This window comes from Bombina bombina, chromosome 1 (assembly GCF_027579735.1).
Source record: "Bombina bombina isolate aBomBom1 chromosome 1, aBomBom1.pri, whole genome shotgun sequence".
NCBI lineage: Eukaryota > Metazoa > Chordata > Amphibia > Anura > Bombinatoridae > Bombina > Bombina bombina.
The window spans coordinates 1,142,709,152-1,142,729,637 of record NC_069499.1 but is presented as its reverse complement, the minus strand read 5'-3'; the positions used below and the strand labels follow the sequence as shown (position 1 = coordinate 1,142,729,637).

At 38.2% G+C, this 20,486-nt stretch overlaps 1 protein-coding gene across 4 annotated transcripts in view; it reads left to right on the top strand.

The window, feature by feature from the left end:
- The window catches only part of STAT3 (signal transducer and activator of transcription 3), a 600,544-nt gene that overhangs the window by 156,877 nt on the left and 423,181 nt on the right, over positions 1–20,486 (top strand). For all 4 annotated transcript variants that reach the window (XM_053699116.1, XM_053699126.1, XM_053699099.1 and 1 more), the window contains exon 7: positions 5,273–5,367. In XM_053699116.1, coding sequence (XP_053555091.1) covers positions 5,273–5,367 — 95 coding nt within the window. The remainder of the gene's footprint in view (positions 1–5,272; positions 5,368–20,486) is intronic.

Genomic DNA, 20,486 nt, shown 5'->3' with positions numbered 1-20,486 from the left:
CTCCATCTGGAAATCTTTGCCCAAATAACTCAATTATGGGGCATTCCAGACATGGTTCTGATGGCCTCTCGTCAGAACTTCATGGTCCCTTGTTACGGGTCCAAATCCAGGGATCCCAAGGCGACTCTATTGGATACAATAGTAGCACCTTGGATCTTCAACCTAGCTTATGTATTCCCACCGTTTCCTCTCATTCCCAGGCTGGTAGCCAGGATCAATCTGGAGAGGGCTTCGGTGACCTTGATAGTTCCTGTGTGGCCACGCAGGACTTGGTATGCAGACCTGGTGAATGTGTCATCGGCTCCACCATGGAAGCTACCTTTGAGACAGGCCCTTCTTATTCAGGGTCCATTCGAACATCCGAATCTGGTTTTCCTCCAACTGACTGCTTGGAGTTTGAACGCTTGATTTTATCAAAGCGTGGGTTTTCAGATTCTGTAATAGATACTCTTATTCAGGCTAGAAAGCCTGTAACTAGAAAAATTTACCATAATATATGGAAAAAATATATCTGTTGGTGTGAATCTAAAGGATTCCCATGGAACAAGATAAAAATTCCTAAGATTCTTTCCTTTCTACAAGAAGGTTTGGAGAAAGGATTTTCTGCGAGTTCTCTGAAGGGACAGATCTCTGCTTTATCTGTTTTACTTCACAAAAGGCTGGCAGCTGTGCCAGACGTTTAAGCGTTTGTTCAGGCTCTGGTTAGAATCAAGCCTGTTTACAGACCTTTGACTCTTCCCTGGAGTCTTAATCTAGTTCTTTCAGTTCTTCAAGGGGTTCCGTTTGAACCCTTACATTCCGTAGATATTAAGTTATTATCTTGGAAAGTTTTGTTTTAGGTTGCAATTTCTTCCGCTAGAAGAGTTTCTGAGTTATCTGCTCTGCAGTGTTCTCCGCCCTATCTGGTCCATGCAGATAAGGTGGTTTTACGTACTGAGCCTGGTTTTCTTCCGAAGGTTGTTTCCAACAAAAATATTAACCAGGAGATAGTTGTACCTTCTTTGAGTCCGAATCCAGTTTCATAGAAGGAACGTTTGTTACACAATTTGGACGTTGTCCGTGCTCTAAAATTCTATTTAGATGCTACAAAGGATTTCAGACAAACATCTTCCTTGTTTGTTGTTTATTCTGGTAAAAGGAGAGGTCAAAAAGCAACTTCTACCTCTCTATCTTTTTGGCTTAAAAGCATCATCAGATTGGCTTATGAGACTGCCGGACGGCAGCCTCCTGAAAGAATCACAGCTCATTCCACTAGGGCCGTGGCTTCCACATGGGCCTTTAAGAACGAGGCTTCTGTTGATCAGATATGTAAGGCAGCGACTTGGTCTTCACTGCACACTTTTACCAAATTTTACAAATTTGATACTTTTGCTTCTTCTGAGGCTATTTTTGGGAGAAAGGTTTTGCAAACCGTGGTGCCTTCCATCTAGGTGACCTGATTTGCTCCCTCCCATCATCCGTGTCCTAAAGCTTTGGTATTGGTTCCCACAAGTAAGGATGTCGCCGTGGACCGGACACACCTATGTTGGAGAAAACAGAATTTATGTTTACCTGATAAATTACTTTCTCCAACGGTGTGTCCGGTCCACGGCCCGCCCTGGTTTTTTAATCAGGTCTGATGATTTATTTTCTTTAACTACAGTCACCATGGTATCATATGATTTCTCCTATGCAAATATTCCTCCTTTACGTCGGTCGAATGACTGGGGAAGGCGGAGCCTAGGAGGGATCATGTGACCAGCTTTGCTGGGCTCTTTGCCATTTCCTGTTGGGGAAGAGAATATCCCACAAGTAAGGATGTCGCCGTGGACCGGACACACCGTTGGAGAAAGTAATTTATCAGGTAAACATAAATTCTGTTTTTTTCAGTTTTCTTAAGGAGAGCTTTAGGCTTAAATCTTGGCCTGCTGACATGGTTTCTAAGAATAGGTTATTATCAGTCCCTTTTAAAGGGTAGATGCTTTTTGGATCAGAATTGGATTCTATTATCAAAACTGTCTTTGTGGGAAATGGGGGCTTTTCTTCCTCAGGACAATAAATCTAAGGGGAGGTACAAACAAATTAATTGTTTTTGTTCATTTTGCTCCCCTAGAGATCAAAAGTCTGAATCTTCCAAACCTTCCAGGAAATCAGGATCTTCTTAGTCTAAAAACAAACAACGAAAAGGTCCAACTCAAATCAGAAATATGCATGAACTTCAGACCTCCATGGGAACAGTTTCATCTGACTCACGTTCCATAAGATCCTGTTAAGGCAGCTGCCTTTGTTGAATGTGTTCAAGACTTAGAGGATATGGGAGTGATCAAACCTGTTCCAATATCTCAACAGGGTCAGGGTTTCTACTCCAACCTCTTCATTGTCCCAAAGAAGGAAGGTACTTATCGTCCTATTCTGGACTTAAAAACTCTGAACAAATTTGTTTGGGTACCCTCTTTAAAATGGAAACAATCCGTACCATCTTGCCTCCAATTCAGAAGGGTCAATTTATGATAACTATAGATTTAAATTCTACATATTCCAGTTCACAAGGATCATTTCCAGTTTCGAAGGTTTTAGCTTTTCTAAATTTATGGCTCTTCAGTCTGTCCACCGCCCCTCGCATCTTCACTAATTTTTTAAGGGCTCTCTTAGCAGTGATCAGAGCTCAGGGAATCTTTGTTGTTCCTTATTTGAATGATATCTTGGACCAAGCTCTGTCTCTTTCTCTGGCTACTGCTCATACCCACAGAAATGGTATCTTCCCTTCAGAAACATGGATGGGAAATCATTGTCCCAAAAGTTCGTTATCACCAGTCACAAGGGTGGTCTTTCTGGATGTGCTATTAGACTCAGTTCATATGTGCTTAATTTTCATGGAATTTCGCAGAACTAAACTTCTTACTTGGATGTATTTTCCTACAATTGGCTCTTTCTCATCTTTAGCACAATGTATGGAAGTAGCGGGTCTTATGGTAGCAACATCAGATGTGGTACCTTTTGCTCGCTTTCATCTTCGTTCTCTCTAATTGTCCATGCTTCAACAGTGGTCAAAGGATTGTTTCTATTTGGAACAGCACATAGAAATTCAGTCAAACAATCTCTCTCATAGAGGAGGGAAAGTCCCTATTTGATCCTTGGAGCTTTTTTTCTTCGATGTATCTGGACCATAGTCACTACAGGTGCAATTCTGATTGGTTGGGGAGCTGTTTTGAGTCTCAAAGAGTGCAGGGAGTATGGTCTGGAAGCGAGGTTGCCTATCAACATCCTAAAACTTTGTGCGATTCCTCGGACCCTTCAATCAAGGCCCCTTCTTAAACCGGTCAGAAAATGTCAATGCAGAGGCGTAAATCAATCATCATGGAGAGACTCAAATTCCCTTAGCTATGTGAGAGTTATCTCACATTCTGTCTTGGGCAGAGGAAAACCACTGCACCGTATCAGCCATTCACATTCCGGGAGTGAACAATTGTGAAGCAGAATACCTAAGTAGTCAGTCCGCCCATCCAGAGGAATGGTCTCTTCTTCAGGACGCATTTGATCAATTAGTCCTGAGGTGGGATCTTCCAGAAATAGATCTTATGGCGTCCAGATTAAATTGCAATCTTACGGTTTATTGTGCCAGGTCAAGAGATCCAAGGGCTCACATGATAGATGATTATGTCTGTCCTATCTATTTCCTTTGTTTGTTCCAAGAATCAAACAGAAATTGGCTTCTGTTCTCATAGCTCTAGCGTGGCCCCGCAGAACTTGGTATGAGGACCTAAAGTAGATGTCATCTCTTCCTCCATGGGATCTGCTGTCTCAAGGACCCTTGTATCATCCAGATCTGAAATCTTTGAATTCAATGGCGTGGAGGTTGAAAGGCTAGTTCTCAAAAAAAAAAAGGTTTCTCAAATTCTGTTGTCTCTACTGCAAGTCAAAAAGCCTGTTTCACAGACAAATTATCATAAGATTTTGAAAGCTTATTTACTTTGGTGTTCTTCTAGAGGTTTCTCTTGGAAATCTTTTAGCATCCCTAGAATTCTTCCGTTCCTTGAAGAATGACTAGATAAGGGATTATCTGCTAGTTCTTTAAAGGGTAGATTTCTTCATTATCGGTTGGTTTCCAATAAATTCGAACACTACAGAAATTGAAAAATAAATGCTTGCAGACTGTCTGCCAGTAAATAAGATGGTGACCAGGGTGTTGGGAGGGGGGGGGGGGGAGCTGTTTGTGAGGGATCAGGGGATGGGAGGTTTGAGACTGGGAGGGAAATCCATATACTAGAGCAAATATTATCCTTGCAAGCTAACTGATTAAGTTTTCAGGAAAAAGGTGTACAGTAATAATGTAGTAACTTTAAACACACTCTCAGTTATCTTTCCAGAAAATAATTCTTAAAAACAAAGAAAATTTAACACCTATAGAATGGCACTACATAGCTAAAGTTACAGCTCAGTATTACCTGTATGTCATCTCTAATAAGACCTAAAACATTTACACATTTAAAACACAATAATATGTAAAAAATATAGCAGTTTATCATAATCAAATTAGGGACATCTCCCTTAATAAAATATCTGCAGCGTACTTGTTGAATATCGATTGTATTGAAGGTTAACACGCTCTCCTTTGCTAAAATCGCATAACTATCTTGTGGTTTTAGCAAAGGAGAGCGTTTTAACCTTCAATACAAGACTCTAATGTTATGTTAAAGAGACTTCAGTACGCTGCAGTTATTGTTTTATTAACGACGACGTCCCTAATTTGATTGTGATAAATAAACTGATTTATTTTTTGCATATTATTGTGTTTTTAGATGTGTAAATGTTTTAGGTCTTATTATAGATTACATACAGGTTTTACTGAGCAGTAACTTTAGCTATATAGCGCCACTCTATAGGTGTTAATAAGCTAATTGATTAACCCCTTCACTGCTGGAAATTTCAGAAGTGTTGTGCACAGCTGTAATTAGCGGCCTTCTAATCGCCAAAAACCAGTGGCAAAGCCATGCATGTCTGCGATTTCTGAACAAAGAGGATCACAGAGAAGCATTTGTCATATGATTGCAGTAGTTTTTTTGCAAATTTTTAGGTTTCTCACTAAAATTATTAACTACGTATTTATATATGCATATATATATGTAAGATTAATTGTATTTGGTGGCCAAATAGTGCTATCACATATACCAAAATGTGCCTTGATCAATACCTTGGGTTATCTACAATGGGAATCAACTCAGATCTATTGCAATTTGATTATATACTAATTTAACCTATATACTGTATATTTAAATCTTCATCTTGTCCACAGATCTATCGGACCTTAATGGGAATAACCAGGCAGTAACCAGACAGAAAATGCAACAGCTGGAACAGATGTTAACAGCATTAGATCAGCTGAGAAGAGTAAGTCTCCTGAGGTCTATGCCAATATAATTTTAATTTATAAGTCCACTAAAGCCATTAGCCAGGCACAGAAATTGACATGTGGTCATTTGCCATTATGGTAAATATACTAATCCAAGAAAAGGTTAAACAAGTTAAAGGGACATTATAGACAAAATTGAAATACGCACTAGTGCATTTCAGGTTTGATTAAGAAGAGCAAAATTACTGTGTCATTAAAAAAAATAAACTAGTAAAAACTATTACTGCTTTACTGATAACTCTTATAGTACATGGACAGCAATTTGCATTGTCACCATTACAATATGTGTCACTGTAATGTCTCTGAACTCTGACTTAAAGGGACAGTTTACCCAAAGATGTTCTCCCCTTTAACACTTTACCTGCTGGAGTGTATTAAATTGTTTACAAGTATTTCCATGAACCTTATATTGACATTTTAATTAGTTTATTTAGCCTGCGGTATCCCCACCTATTCTAAAAGTTTTGGGCCTTGAGGCCAAGCTAGTAGAAGAAATTACACTCCCAGTGGGTTATAGAAGAGATAAAGTAATAAAATGTTAATATTCCATTGTTCTCTCCAAGTATTGGTGATTGGTTTATGGACAGATATATAAGATAAATAAGCAGGTATATGTACACAATGTGATAAAGTAATTGGATCTGATTATACCTACAAGCTCAACCAATTTTATTAGGTTGTGTCTTCAAAACATAATATCAGCTAATTCATATACACAAATAAGCCTTAAAAAAGCAAATCTCATACATTTTATACTCTGCAGCTGGTAAAAAAAAGTAATTGGAAACACATTAAGGAAAAAACTATTTTATAGTATACTGTCCCTTTAAGCTGTCAATGCAGGTGCACAAGGCTTTGTTTGTGTGCACAATAAAAGCTATTGCCAAAACAGATTTTACTAGACGCTTTTTCTTTCATGTAATTGGCAAGAGACCATGAGCTAGTGACGTATGGGATATACAATCCTACCAGGAGGGGCAAAGTTTCCCAAACCTCAAAATGCCTATAAATACACCCCCTACCACACCCACAATTCAGTTTTACAAACTTTGCCTCCTATGGAGGTGGTGAAGTAAGTTTGTGCTAAGATTTCTACGTTGACATGCGCTTCTCAGCATTTTGAAGCCTGATTCCTCTCAGAGTACAGCGAATGTCAGAGGGATGTGAAGGGAGTATCACCTATTGAATGCAATGGTTTTCCTCACGGGAGATCTATTTCATAGGTTCTCTGTTATCGGTCGTAGAGATTCATCTCCTACCTCCCTTTTCAGATCGACGATATACTCTCATATACCATTAACTCTACTGATAACTGTTTCAGTACTGGTTTGGCTATCTGCTATATGTGGATGGATGTCTTTTTGGTAAGTATGTTTTTTATTACTTAAGACACCCCAGCTATGGTTTGGCACTTTATGCATTTATATAAAGTTCTAAATATATGTATTGTACTTATATTTGCCATGAGTCAGGTTCATGTATTTCCTTGTGCAGACTGTCCGTTTCATATTTGGGGAAAATAAACATATTAAGAAATATTTTTTTTTACCTGGGGTTTAGTCTGTTTTTCAAATTGACTACATTTTTCTTGCAAATTGCGGGCAGTATTAGGCCTGCGGGTGTGCCAAATGCTAAGCTTTATTGCGTCATTCTTGGTGCGAAAGTACGTCCGTTGACGTAAGTTCATCATTTCCGGGGTCGTAGTTGACGCCGAGTCCTTACACAGGGTTGCGTCGTTAGTGACGCGAGTGTGTCATTTCCGGATGTTGTTGGCGCCAAAAAAGTTTGTTACGTTGTGCGTCATACTTGGCGCCAACATTTTTCGTTTATTTAATACCCCATTGCTATTTGCCTCTTGCCTTTTTCTATGTCAGAGTGCTATGCTATTTGCATTTTTTTCCCATTCCTGAAACTGTCATATAAGGAAACTGATAATTTTGCTTTATATGTTGTTTTTTCTTTTACATTTTGCAAGATGTCTCAATCTGATCCTGTCTCAGAAGTATCTGTTGGAACTTTGCTGCCTGACATCGGTTCTACAAAAGCTAAGTGCATTTGTTGTAAGATTGTGGAAATTATATCTCCGAATGTCATTTGTAATAGTTATCATGATAAACTTTTACATGCAGATAATGTGTCCATCAGTAATAGTACATTGCCGGTTGCAGTTCCTTCAACTTCTAATGTACATGATATACCTATGAATTTTAAAGAATTGATTCTATTCAGAAGGCTTTGTCTGCATTTCCGCCTTCTAATGAACGTAAAAGGTCTTTTAAAACTTCTCATTAAGTTGATGAAATTTCAAATGACCGACAACATAATGATTTATCCTCCTCCTGATGAGGATCTATCTGATTCAGAAGATCCTTCCTCAGATATTGACACTGACAAAATTACTAATTTATTTAAAATCAAGTATATTCGTTCTTTGTTAAAAGAAGTGTTAATTACTTTGGATATTGAGGAAGCCAGTCCTCTTGACGTTAAGTTTAGTAAACGTTTAAATGCTGTTTTTAAACCTTCTGTGGTTACTCCAGAGGTTTTTCCTATTCCTGATGCTATTTCTGATATGATTTCTAAGGAATGGAATAAGCCGGGTACTACTTTTATTCCTTCTTCAAGGTTTAAAAAATTGTGTCCTTTACCAGCAATTTCAATAGAGTTTTGGGAAAAGATCCCCAAAGTTGATGGTGCTATTTCTACTCTTGCTAAATGTACCACTATTCCTATGGAAGATAGTACTTCTTTTAAAGATCCTTTAGATAGGAAACTTGAATCTTATCTAAGGAAAGCCTAGTTATATTCAGGTCATCTTCTCAGGCCTGCTATTACTTTGGCTGATGTTGCGGCTGCATCAACATTTTGGTTGGAGAATTTAGCGCAACAAGAATTGGATTCTGACATATCTAGCATTGTTCGCTTACTGCAACATGCTAATCATTTTATTTATGATGCCATTTTTGATATTATCAAAATTGATGTTAGATCCATGTCTTTAGCTATTTTAGCTAGAAGAGCTTTGTGGCTTAAATCTTGGAATGCTGATATGACATCTAAATCTAGATTACTATCTCTTTCCAAGGTAATAATTTATTTGGTTCTCAGTTGGATTCTATTATTTCAACTGTCACTGGGGGGAAGGGAGTTTTTTTGCCTCAGGATAAAAAAACCTAAGGGTAAATCTAAGGCTTCTAACCATTTTCGTTCCTTTCATCAAAATAAGGAACACAAATCTAATCCTTACCTCAAGAAATCTGTTTCCAATTGGAAGCCTTCGTCAAACTGGAATAAATCCAAGCCATTTAAGAAACCAAAGTCAGCCCCTAAGTCCGCATGAAGGTGCGGCCCTCATTCCAGCTCAGCTGGTAGGGGGCAGATTAAGGTTTTTTCAAGATGTTTGGATACATTCTGTCCAAAATCAATGAATTCAGAGCATTGTCTCTCAGGGGTATCGAATGGGATTCAGAGTAAGACCTCCTGTGAGAAGATGTTTTCTCTCACGCATCCCAGCAAATCCAGTAAAAGCTCAGGCTTTCCTGAAGTGTGTTTCAGACCTGGAGTTATCAGGGGTAATCATGCCAGTTCCGTTTCAGGAACAGGGTCTGGGGTTTTCTTCAAATCTATTCATTGTCCCAGAGAAAGAAAATTAATTCAGACCAGTTCTGGACCTGAAAATTTTGAATCGTCATGTAAGAATACCAACTTTCAAGATGGTGACTATAAGGACTATTCTGCCTTTTGTTCAGCAAGCACATTATATGTCCACAATAGACTTGCAGGATGCATACCTTCATATTCCGATTCATCCAGATCATTATCAGTTTCTGAGATTCTCTTTTCTAGACAAGCATTACCAATTTGTTGCTCTTCCATTTGGCCTAGCAACAGCTCCAAGAATCTTTTCAAAGGTTCTCGGTGCCCTGCTCTCTGTAACCAGAGAGCAGGGTATTGCGGTGTTTCCTTATTTGGACGATATCTTGGTACTAGCTCAGTCTTTACGTTCTGCAGAATCTCACACAAATCAACTAGTGTTGTTTCTTCGAAAACATGGTTGGAGGATCAATTTACCAAAAAGTTTCTTGAATCCTTAGACAAGGGTCACCTTTTTAGGTTTCCAGATAGATTCAGTGTCCATGACTCTGTCTCTAACAGACAAGAGACGTTTGAAATTTGGTTGCAGCCTGTCGGCATTTTCAGTCTGTCATTCCCTTCAGTGGCTATGTGCATGGAAGTTTTAGGCCTCATGACTGCAGCATCGGACGCGATTCCTTTTGCTCGTTTTCACATGAGACCTCTCCAGCTTTGTATGCTGAATCAATGGTGCAGGGATTATACAAAGATATCACAATTAATATCCTTAAATCCCAATGTTTGACACTCTCTGACGTGGTGGTTAAATCACGAGCGTTTAGTTTAAGGGGCTTCTTTTGTTCAGCCAACCTGGACTATCATCACTACAGATGCAAGTCTTTCAGGTTGGGGAGCTGTTTGGGGATCTCTGACAGCACAAGGGGTTTGGAAATCTCAAGACGCGAGATTACCAATCAATATTTTAGAACTCCGGGCAATTCTCAGAGCTTTTCAGTTCTGGCCTCTGTTGAAGAGAGAACCGTTCATTTGTTTTCACACAGACAATATCACAACTGTGGCATATGTCAATCATCAGGGTGGGACTCACAGTCCTCAAGCTATGAAAGAAGTATCTCGGATACTTGCTTGGGCAGAATCCAGCTCCTATCTAATTTCTGCGGTTCATATCCCAGGTGTAGACAATTGCGAGGCGGATTATCTCATCCGTCAGACTTTACATCCTTGGGAGTGGTCCCTCCATCCAGATGTGTTTTCTCAGATTGTTCAGATGTGGGGTCTTCCAGAGATGGATCTGATGGCCTCTCATCTAAACAAGAAACTTCCCAGATACCTGTCCAGGTCCAGGGATGTTCAGGCAGAAGCAGTGGATGCACTAACACTTCCTTGGTGTTATCAGCCTGCTTATATTTTCCCGCCTCTACTTCTTCTTCCAAGAGTGATCTCCAAAATCATCATGGAACAATAGTTTGTATTTCTGGTGGCTCCAGCATGGCCCCACAGGTTTTGGTATGCGGATCTTGTTCGGATGTCCAGTTGCCAACCTTGGCCACTTCCTTTAAGGCCAGAGCTACTGTCTCAAGGTCCGTTTTTCCATCAGGATCTCAAATCATTAAATTTGAAGGTATGAAAATTGAACGCTTAGTGCTAAGTCATAGAGGTTTATCTGACTCAGTGATTAATACTATGTTACAAGCTTGTAAATCTGTCTCTAGAAAGATTTATTATCGAGTTTGGAAGACTTAAATTTCATGGTGGTGTTCTCATAAATTTCCTTGGCATTCTTTTAGAATTCCTAGAATTTTACAGTTTCTTCAGGATGGTTTGGATAACGGTTTGTCTGCAATTTCCTTAAATGGACAAATCTCTGCTCTTTCTGTTTTATTTCACAGAAAGATTGCTAAACTTACTGATATTCACTGTTTTTTACAGGCTTTAGTTCTTCTTAAGCCTGTCATTAAATCAATTTCTCCTCCTTGGAGTCTAAATTTTGTTTTGAGGGCATTACAGGCTCCTCCATTTGAGCCTATGCATTCTTTGGACATTAAACTACTTTCTTGGAAAGTGTTGTTCCTTTTGGCCATCTCTTCTGCTAGAAGAGTTTCTGAGCCATCTGCTCTTTCTTGTGAATCTCCTTTTCTGATTTTTCATCAGGATAAGGCGGTTTTGCGGACTTCATTTACATTTTTACCTAAAGTTGTGAATTCTAACAATATTAGTAGAGAAATTGTTGTCCCTTCCTTGTGTCCTAATCCTAAGAATTCTTTGGAAAGATCCTCACATTCTTTGGATGTGGTGAGAGCTTTGAAATATTATGTTGAAGCTACTAAAGATTTCAGGAAGACTTCTAGTCTATTTTTTTATATTTTCTGGTCCTAGGAAAGGTCTGAAAGCTTCTGCTATTTCCTTGGCTTCTTGGTTAAAGCTTTTGATTCATCAAGCTTATTTGGAGTCGGGTCAGGCCCGCCTTAGAGAATTACAGCTCATTCTACTAGATCAGTCTCCACTTTATGGGCTTTTAAGAATGAAGCTTCAGTTGATCAAATTTGCAGAGCGGCAGCTTGGTCTTCTTTACATACATTTACTAAATTCTACCATTTTGATGTATTTGCTTCTTCATAAGCAGTTTTTAGTAGAAAAGTTCTTCAGGCAGCTGTTTCAGTTTGATTCTTCTGCTGATGTTTTAAGTTTTTCTTGTCATTTAAAGAATAAACTTATATTTTGGGTTGTGGATTATTTTTTCAGCGGAATATGGCTGTTTATTTTGTATCCCTCCCTCTCTAGTGACTCTTGCGTGGACTTCCACATCTTGGGTATTGATATCCCATACGTCACTAGCTCATGGACTCTTGCCAATTACATGAAAGAAAACATAATTTATGTAAGAATTTACCTGATAAATTAATTTCTTTCATATTGGCAAGAGTCCATGAGGCCCACCCTTTTTTATGGTGGTTATGATTTTTTTGTATAAAGCACAATTATTTCCAAATTCCTTTTTTGATGCTTTTTACTCCTTTCTTTATCACCCCACTACTTGGCTATTTGTTAAACTGAATTGTGGGTGTGGTGAGGGGTGTATTTATAGGCATTTGAGGTTTGGGAAACTTTACCCCTCCTGGTAGGATTGTATATCCCATACGTCACTAGCTCACGGACTCTTGCCAATAAGAAAGAAATTAATTTATCAGGTAAATTCTTACATAAATTATGTTTTTTTTTTCTATTACATGTGTCTTACAAAAGTGTTTTCATCAAATTAACACACATGGGCTTAGTGCTGCTAGGTAAAAAGCTGGAATGTCAACACCATATTTAAAATGCCGGCACACTTGTCTTATTTAAAGGGGCATGAAACCCAATTTTTTTTTATGTCATTTTTCAGATAGATCATGTGATTTTTTTTTTTTTTATTTTTTTTTTATTATTTATTTATAAACCAAAACAAATTCCAAAAATCCAATGTCATACATTTGCTATTTTGTACAGAAGACAAATATAAAGACCAAGCTACAAAGCCATTAGGACAAAATATATCAAAATGAGTTTGCTAAATTTACACAAAGTTAGTATGATTTTTACACAACATAAAGATGGAGATTTAAAGCTACATTAAGTGTATTTTTTACATTTATCTTTGGAAGTATCTAGATCCAAAATAAAGTTAGCACAAGTCAGAGATAATACAATTGTCATCCAAAGTAAACAGAAAAAAACAAGAATGGAAATAATTATGAAACCATATCATGGGCCGATATCTTTGTTTAAATAATTCTGTATTCAATCTAGATAACCTCGGTATTTAAAATTATATTAGTTAATGTTGTTACATCTCACATGATTATCTATGGAAATGTCTTGGGGTTTTATTTATTTTCCCAATCCCACCTCATTTCTCCCCCTCACGTGTGTAGGAAAAAAAAAAAAAAAAAAAAAAAGAGTTTCTCCTTCCCCCAGCCCCCCCCCCCCACTCCCACAGCAAGAATTTTTCTCTCTTTATTATCTACCAGTTTCCAAGTAAGACTATTTCTGTGTTCTGAAACGGAAAGATTATGTGGTTTATTTCTGTAGAAGAAAGTATTTTTAAAAAAATTGCCCAATTACTGAAGAATCTTTTGACATCCTGCTCATTCTCTATGTTTGTATCCCTTTGTTCTAGTATACACTGTTTTTTTAAACAGTTTTTAACTTCAGGGAGAGATGGAATTGACTGGGTCTTCCATTTTTTACAAATTAAATACCTTGTGGCTAATATAGTGGAGATTACAATCTTTTCACTACTCTGTTTATCGGGTTGTTCCCTTAATCCAAATACTATCTGAAATAGTGTTAGAGAAAGAGGGGTTATTTTAAGTACGTTCTTTAGCCAGTATTCTACTTTAAGCCAAAGATTCCTGACTCTTGGACAATACCATATAATATGCAAGAAATTGGCTGCCAGATACGAACACTTGGGACATTTATAAAATCCCAAGTTAGCACATTTGTAGCCTTTCTCCAGGGTGAAGTATGCCCTGTGAAGAAATTTAATGTGGGCCTCTCTCCATGTAGCTGAGAGTGTATTTTGAGTAATCTTTTTAATTGAAAGTTGAAGGGTTTTTGTTTCTATATTATTCAAGGCATTTGGTATATTCCAATTTGCAGTCAATTGTGTTAGAACCGTAGCACCTTTATTGATACCTAGAAAGTAGTAGCACGGTGCAATAGAAATATGGCCATTTCTGGTTAGTGTCAACCAGTCTTCAAGTTTACCTATATTCCAGTTCCAGCCTTTTTTTTTTTAACTAATTCCAGCGCATAATGCCTAAGTTGTAGATATGCGAAAAAGTCTTTATTTGGCAGGCTAAAGTCCATATTTAGTTCTTGAAATGATTTAATACATTGTCTTTCTTTATCAATTATTTGATAAACCTTAGTCAGACCAGTATATTGCCATCTTTTAAAGACATCTGAAAGAATGCCTGCCTGAAATTTAGGGTTTCCTAATATCGGAAGATATGGAGAGGCTTTGCTATTTATTGAAAGAAGCTTTGCTATTTTTTGCCAAGCTTTGATCGGATTGTAGATTGTTTTAAACTTTTTAATTTCTATCGGAATTTCTTTTAGGTCGAGGTGGAGCAGTGCAGTTAGGTCGTATGGGTAGCCGACATTGGATTCTAGTTCATTATTTAAAATGTAGTTATTGCAGATGATCCAGTCTATAGGTATACGCGCGAGAAAAGAAAGATTATATAGCAAAATATCAGGCAAGGCCAGTCCCCCAGATTCCCTTGGTACTGAGAGTTTCCTGAAAGATATTTTTGCTCTTTTCCCTTGCCATAGGAATTCTGTAAGTAAGCTGTTAATTGATCGAATATCTTTCCCTAATAGTAATATGGGTGTATTCTGGAGAATATAGAGTAATTTTGGGAGGAGGGCCATTTTAAATAGGGCTATTCGGCCTGATAATGATATTGGCAAATTATGCCAGTGCTTAAGCTTTTCTTTAATTTCCTTTAACACTGGAGGGATATTAAGTTTGTAAAGATCCTCAGTTCTGACCGGGATATGAATCCCAAGATATTTAAAAGAGTCTATAACCTGTCGAAATGGTAAATTTGTTACCGAGTTTTTAGTATTCCTGAGCCAATATATCTCAGATTTCGTGTAGTTTACTTTATATCCCGAGAAGGAACCAAAGTTATCCATTATAGAAAAGAGTTTCGGCATATTTAGTTTAGTGTTTGCCATATAGACAAGTAGATCATCCGCATATAATCCGATCTTAATTTCATGATTATGAATTTTGATACCATCTAGAGCTTGTCTTATTTTAATTGCCAGGGGTTCAATGGCAATGTTAAAGAGGAGCGGGGAGAGAGGGCAGCCCTGCCGCGTTCCTCTGCCTATAGGGATAGAGGGAGAGAAGTTGTTATTTACTATCAATTTTGTAGCAGAGAAGGCATAGAGGTTTCCTATAAAGTCAGTAAATTTACCTTTAATACCAAAATGTTTTAATGAAGAATGTATATGCTCGTGGATAATTGAGTCAAATGCCTTCTCTGCATCAATAGAAATGACAGCAAGATCCTGTATGCCCTCCCCCCCGCTATTTATGTCAGACATAGTCTTGTAATATTCTGTCACCACCAACACCTCTCTAATTTTCGCAGCAGAGTTTCTATTATTTAGAAACCCTGATTGATCTGAGTGGATGATTTTTGCAAGAACCCCTTGTAATCTAGCCGCCAGTACTGCTGTTAGAATTTTATAATCAACATTAAGGAGGGCTATAGGCCTGTATGATTCTTTGCAAGCAGGATCTTTGCCTCCTTTAAGTATTAATGTTGTATATGATTGAGAAAAGGATGGGGGAGTGGGTTTGCCATCAATAAAGAAACTATTAAAAAGAGTACAAATATGCGGAGTGGCTTCGCTAAGCATGATTTTATAGAATTCATTAGGCAGACCATCAGGGCCAGGTGCTTTGTTTAGGGATAATTTGGATATTACTTTCTCAATCTCTTCCGTCGAGACGGGGGCATTCAAATTGGTAATGTCCTCTGGAGCCAGTGTAGGATGTTCAATTTTGCTCCAGAAGTCATCCAAGTTATTTACCTCATTGGCTTTAGGCGCGTAGAGTTCTTTAAAATATTCATAGAATATTGTCAGAATGTCATCAGGTCTAGAGACAAGTTCCCCTTTATGGTGCAGTTTATCTATATTTAGTTGTTTTCTTTCATTTTTGATTAGTTTAGCCAATATTCTACCTGACTTATTGCCGTATCTATACATTCTGGCTTGGGTTCTTAATTCTTTTTGTGTTTCTTGTGATAGTATAAAGGCATCTCTCTCGCTTTTTGCGCGTAGGTATTTTGCCCAGTTGAGAGGAGTTCTATCCGATAAATACTGATTATAAGAATTAAGCAAAAATTTATGAGATTCCTTTTCCCTTAGCCTAATTTTTTTTAGCAAAGTGGCACCATAGGCAATAATTTCCCCCCTCATTACAGCTTTCGCTGTTTCCCAAAATATTTCAGGGTTTTTAAGGTAATCTCTATTAAAGTGTACATATTCTTTATATTTATTCAATAGGCAATTTTTAAATTTTAGGTCAGATGTTAAGTGGTAGGGAAAGAAGAAACGTGATGCAGTACGGTGCGCAGGTGCTACTAACAATTCAAGAGAGATGGGTGCATGGTCTGAAAGTAATATTGGCATTATTGTCGCTTTGACACTTGTTGTTGGGATGCGGTCGTCAATCAAAAAGATATCTATTCTGGACATGGTTTTATGGGCTTTTGAAAGACATGTAAAGTTCTGGGCGGTTGGGTTTTGATTTCTCCATATATCGTGTATAGCTAGATTGTGCATATCTTAGCCTGTCTAGTGGGCATTGTGGTGCCATATTGAAGTCACCGGCGATAATTAGAGAGCCTTCAGTATAGGATAGGAGCTTTGATTGGAGATTATCCCAATATTCTAAGTCAAACACGTTTGGGCCATATGTATTACACAATGTGTACATCTTCCTAGCAATCTTTATTTTTAACATGACATATCTCCCCCCCCGGATCGGCCACGCAGTGAATAACATCTGACTTAATTTTTTTACCTATTAGTATTGCTACCCCCCTCTTTCTCTCAACACCAGCAGCGAAGTATACATCTTTAACCCAAGAGGTTTTTAGTTTTAAGGTTTCCTCTGCGGACAAATGTGTTTCCTGGATGAAACCAATATCGGTATGGAACTTACGTAGTTGTGTGAGAATTACCTTGCGTTTAATAGGTGTGGAGATGCCTCCTACATTCCATGATACAATCTTACATTTTTCAATTTTTTCCATTTAGGAGATAAGTGTATTAAGCTATAGAGACGGGGATTGAGGGAGAGAGAGATAGGGAAAAAGAGAAGAAAGAGAAAAAAAAAAAAAAAAAAAAAAAAAAAAACACATCTTAAAGGGAGGTCCTTTCTTTTAAAACTGTCACACACGTGAGGGGGAAGAATCCCATAACTCTTGTCTATCAAAGGACAAGGGTCTACCCTATTGGAAGTCTGCATTCCTAAACATTCTTTTGTTAGATTTTAAAGTTTGTTACACTTCTACATTCTGTTGTTGGTCTAAGGAGTCAAGTGTTTTAAAAAAAATTTCAGCCGAAGTGGTTTCTTCGAACCAATGTGATTCTCCATGTACTATGACCTTAAGTTTGTGGGGATAAATTATCATTGCTCGGTGGCCTTTTTGAATAAATTTAGAGCAAACAGGGGCAAGCTCCCTTCTTTTTGCTGCTGTATCAGCAGAGAAATCCTGAAATAATAAGATTGTAGCCCCTTTAAATGTAATCGGTTGCTGCTTACGATAGTAGTGAAGTAATGCAATTTTGTCCTGGTAGTTTAATAATTTTGCTAAAATTGGCCTAGGTCTATTTCTACCTTTATTATCTGTATAGGGGGAGCCTAATCTGTGTGCTCTTTCAACTAGTATAGGTTGATGTGTGGTTGGTATTTTAAGAATTTTAGGTAGTGACTCTGAGATAAAGGAGACAAGGTTCTCATTTTGATGTTCTTCTGGAAGACCAATAATTCTTATGTTGTTCCTTCTGGAACGATTCTCTAAGTCTTCCAGTTTATTTTGGATTTTTTGTATATTAATTTCTGTTGTTTCAAATTTTGAACTATGTATGTTTGTAGTATCTTCTAGATCAGACACCCTCTGTTCCACTTCTTGTAGTCTAACAGAGAACTGCCGTATTTCTTGTGTTAACAAAAGGATATCCTGTTTTAATTCCGTTTTAAGAGCATCGAATTTAGGGGTGAGGGCATCTGAAATACTAGTAACCAGGTTTTGAATGTTAGTTACTTCTTGTGTCAATGGTGCATTAGGAAATATTAGTTGTGTATCGGTAATATTTTCCTGTGTAGTCTTCGCTTTCCTATCCCTCTGTCTAGCTGCCATGGCTGGAGAAGTGACCTTGTGTGGGGTGTGTAAGAATTTATCCATGTGCCGCAATTACAAGAAAAAATAAAAAAAAAAGTGGAAATTTATATAAGGTGTAGGGAAAAGGGTGATTAGAGTGCTCTGTGGAGGTAAGGTTAAGGAGGTACTTAGACCTCAAGGAGAATAGTGGGGATCAAGAGGGGGGGTGAAACACGTGAGGGGAGAAAAAAAAAAAAAAATTTAGGTGGAGGTGAAGTGTCTATAGGGAGTTAAACAAATTGGTTATGTGAGAGGTCCAGCCATGGGGGTAGGTATGAGGGAGTGCTAAATTTATAAAGTTTATTCGGAAAATTTAACCTAGTTTTAAAGACAACAGTTGTTTAAGTCTACCGGGGGATGTATAAGGTTCAAAGTATAAGAACTACAAAATCATCCCATGGGGTAAGATAAATTGATGCTTCGAGCCTTTCCCTAGGGTCTGGGGTAGGTGGCGAGCCTTTCTTTCAAAGAGCAGTATAAAGAGTTATTTCTTCGGTTCAATTTGGGTATGAGTTGTTAAAGTGTAACAGAACTAGTTATGTTTTATTTTCTGTCAGGTTGTTTTTTAGTTAACTTCAAAAAGTATGCAAATATATGCTAGGGCAAAGAGCCCTTACAAAGTATGATTTCAAATATGTCTAATTATATAGCAATTATAGGCAATAAAATAAAAGGAAAAAAGCAAGAAAGATAAGCAAAAAACAGAAACAGCATTCTACTTCAATTGTTAGGTCAAATCATTTCCTATATAGGAACAACAAATAATATAAATATAAATATGGTAGCCTTGTTTTTGTGTAAGATTATCTGATATTTGTCTTAACAAAGTATCTAGCCTTAATTCTCTCTCCTTGGGTCAGTTAGTAATTTATAACTTAGAGAAATTAAACCCAGGGGAGAGAAACAAGGTCCCTTTCTCTCTATCTAGTTTCCCATAGGAGGAGAAGAACAGTTTAACGAGAGGGTACAATGTCTTGTTAAACAATAAACAGAAAACAAGCTTACATTTTCCCGAATGTTAACCTTTCTATGGTAATATATGAAATGTTTTTATATGACACAGGTATTATTAGTGGGTATTATAATCCAATATTTCGGCTAGGTCATATACTCAAGACATTTATGTAGGAATCATTGAGGAATCTGGGATTGGTATCATTATATTTAACTAAACAGAACTGATTCCTCTTAAAATTATACACAGGTCTTATGTTTTCTTAGACATTAGCTTCCTTAAAATATTACGGCAGACATTCTTTACATAGTATATGTATATATCTTTTTTCCTTTCCTTTTCCCTATCGTTAATCGTTTTAATTCAGTATCTCAGGTGTATTGTAGACCAGAGGGAACCAATAAAGCATGCAAGATTTTTGTCTCTGTAGAAGTGAATACAAATAAGTTAAGTTGGCAATACTGAATCTCAAGATGCAATATATGTTTACTAGGGTTCAGTCAGTTCTCTTGTATTTGGTTCTCGTCACCTTACCTGGATTCCATCCTACAGCAGTATTCAAATAATAGGTAGGTGAGGAGAGGTCGTGCAAGAGAGAAAAAATGTTAATTGTGTGCCACAAAGATCTAAGAAGTAGTCGTTCTGTGCGTCCTCAGACCGTCTCTACGGGAGTACCTCTACAGGCGAGTGTCCGGCTCCAACTGGTAGTCTCGGTTGAAACAAGGACGAAAAGACCAGCTCCAAACAGATTTGCCTCTCAGCTCACCGTCCCGTTCACAGCACTATGGCTAGTCGATTGGAACACACCCAGCGAAATTTGCAGCAGCACTTCAGCGGCGGCTCCCAGTAGCGGTTAGGAACAGGTCATACCTCCCACTCAGCCTCCGCACTGGGGGGGGACGAGAAGCAAGCATCCGCTTCAGCGTTCTGAATAGCCGCCTTGGCTGTTGGCTTCACTCGGCTCACCCCAGCGGCTCCACCTCCGTGGTCGGCGTCAGCAGGTCCAAAGACGTCTAGAGTAGCGGAGAGGTGTGTCTTTGTGGCAAGCCTCCAGGGGATTGTCAGGCAGTCCCAGTCTCCCACGCAACCTCGGTGGGGGAGAGAGAGACCCGTAGGAAGTCTGCCAGCAGCCTGCAGCTATCCAGGTAAGGTTACAGGTGCTTTGTCGGTAGGGCAGTGAGAGAAAAGTTTATATGGAAAATAGCCTCGACCTCCCACGCAGCATCGGTGGGGGAGGGAGGGAATCAATTCCTCTGTATAAAGTGTTTCTTTAATTTAGACTCGATAACCTCAATGTTATAGAGAAGGTAACAAGGAGTAGATTTTGCAGCAGACTAGGAATGTCTACACGGTGGGATGATTGTCCATCGTTTGGTTCCAGTAGCGTTGGTGTAAGCTATCCAGGTAGCTACCCAGGTCTCTGGGTTCGGCACGAGCGGGAAACTCCGCCAGCAGCTGTAGGACTGGAAGGTAACTACACACAGGTGTTGCAGTTAGCTCCTCCTCCGGAAACCAGATCATGTGATTTTTAAACAACTTTACAATTCACTTCTATTTAAGTATTTTTTTTTCTTTTGATAGCCTTTGTTGAAAG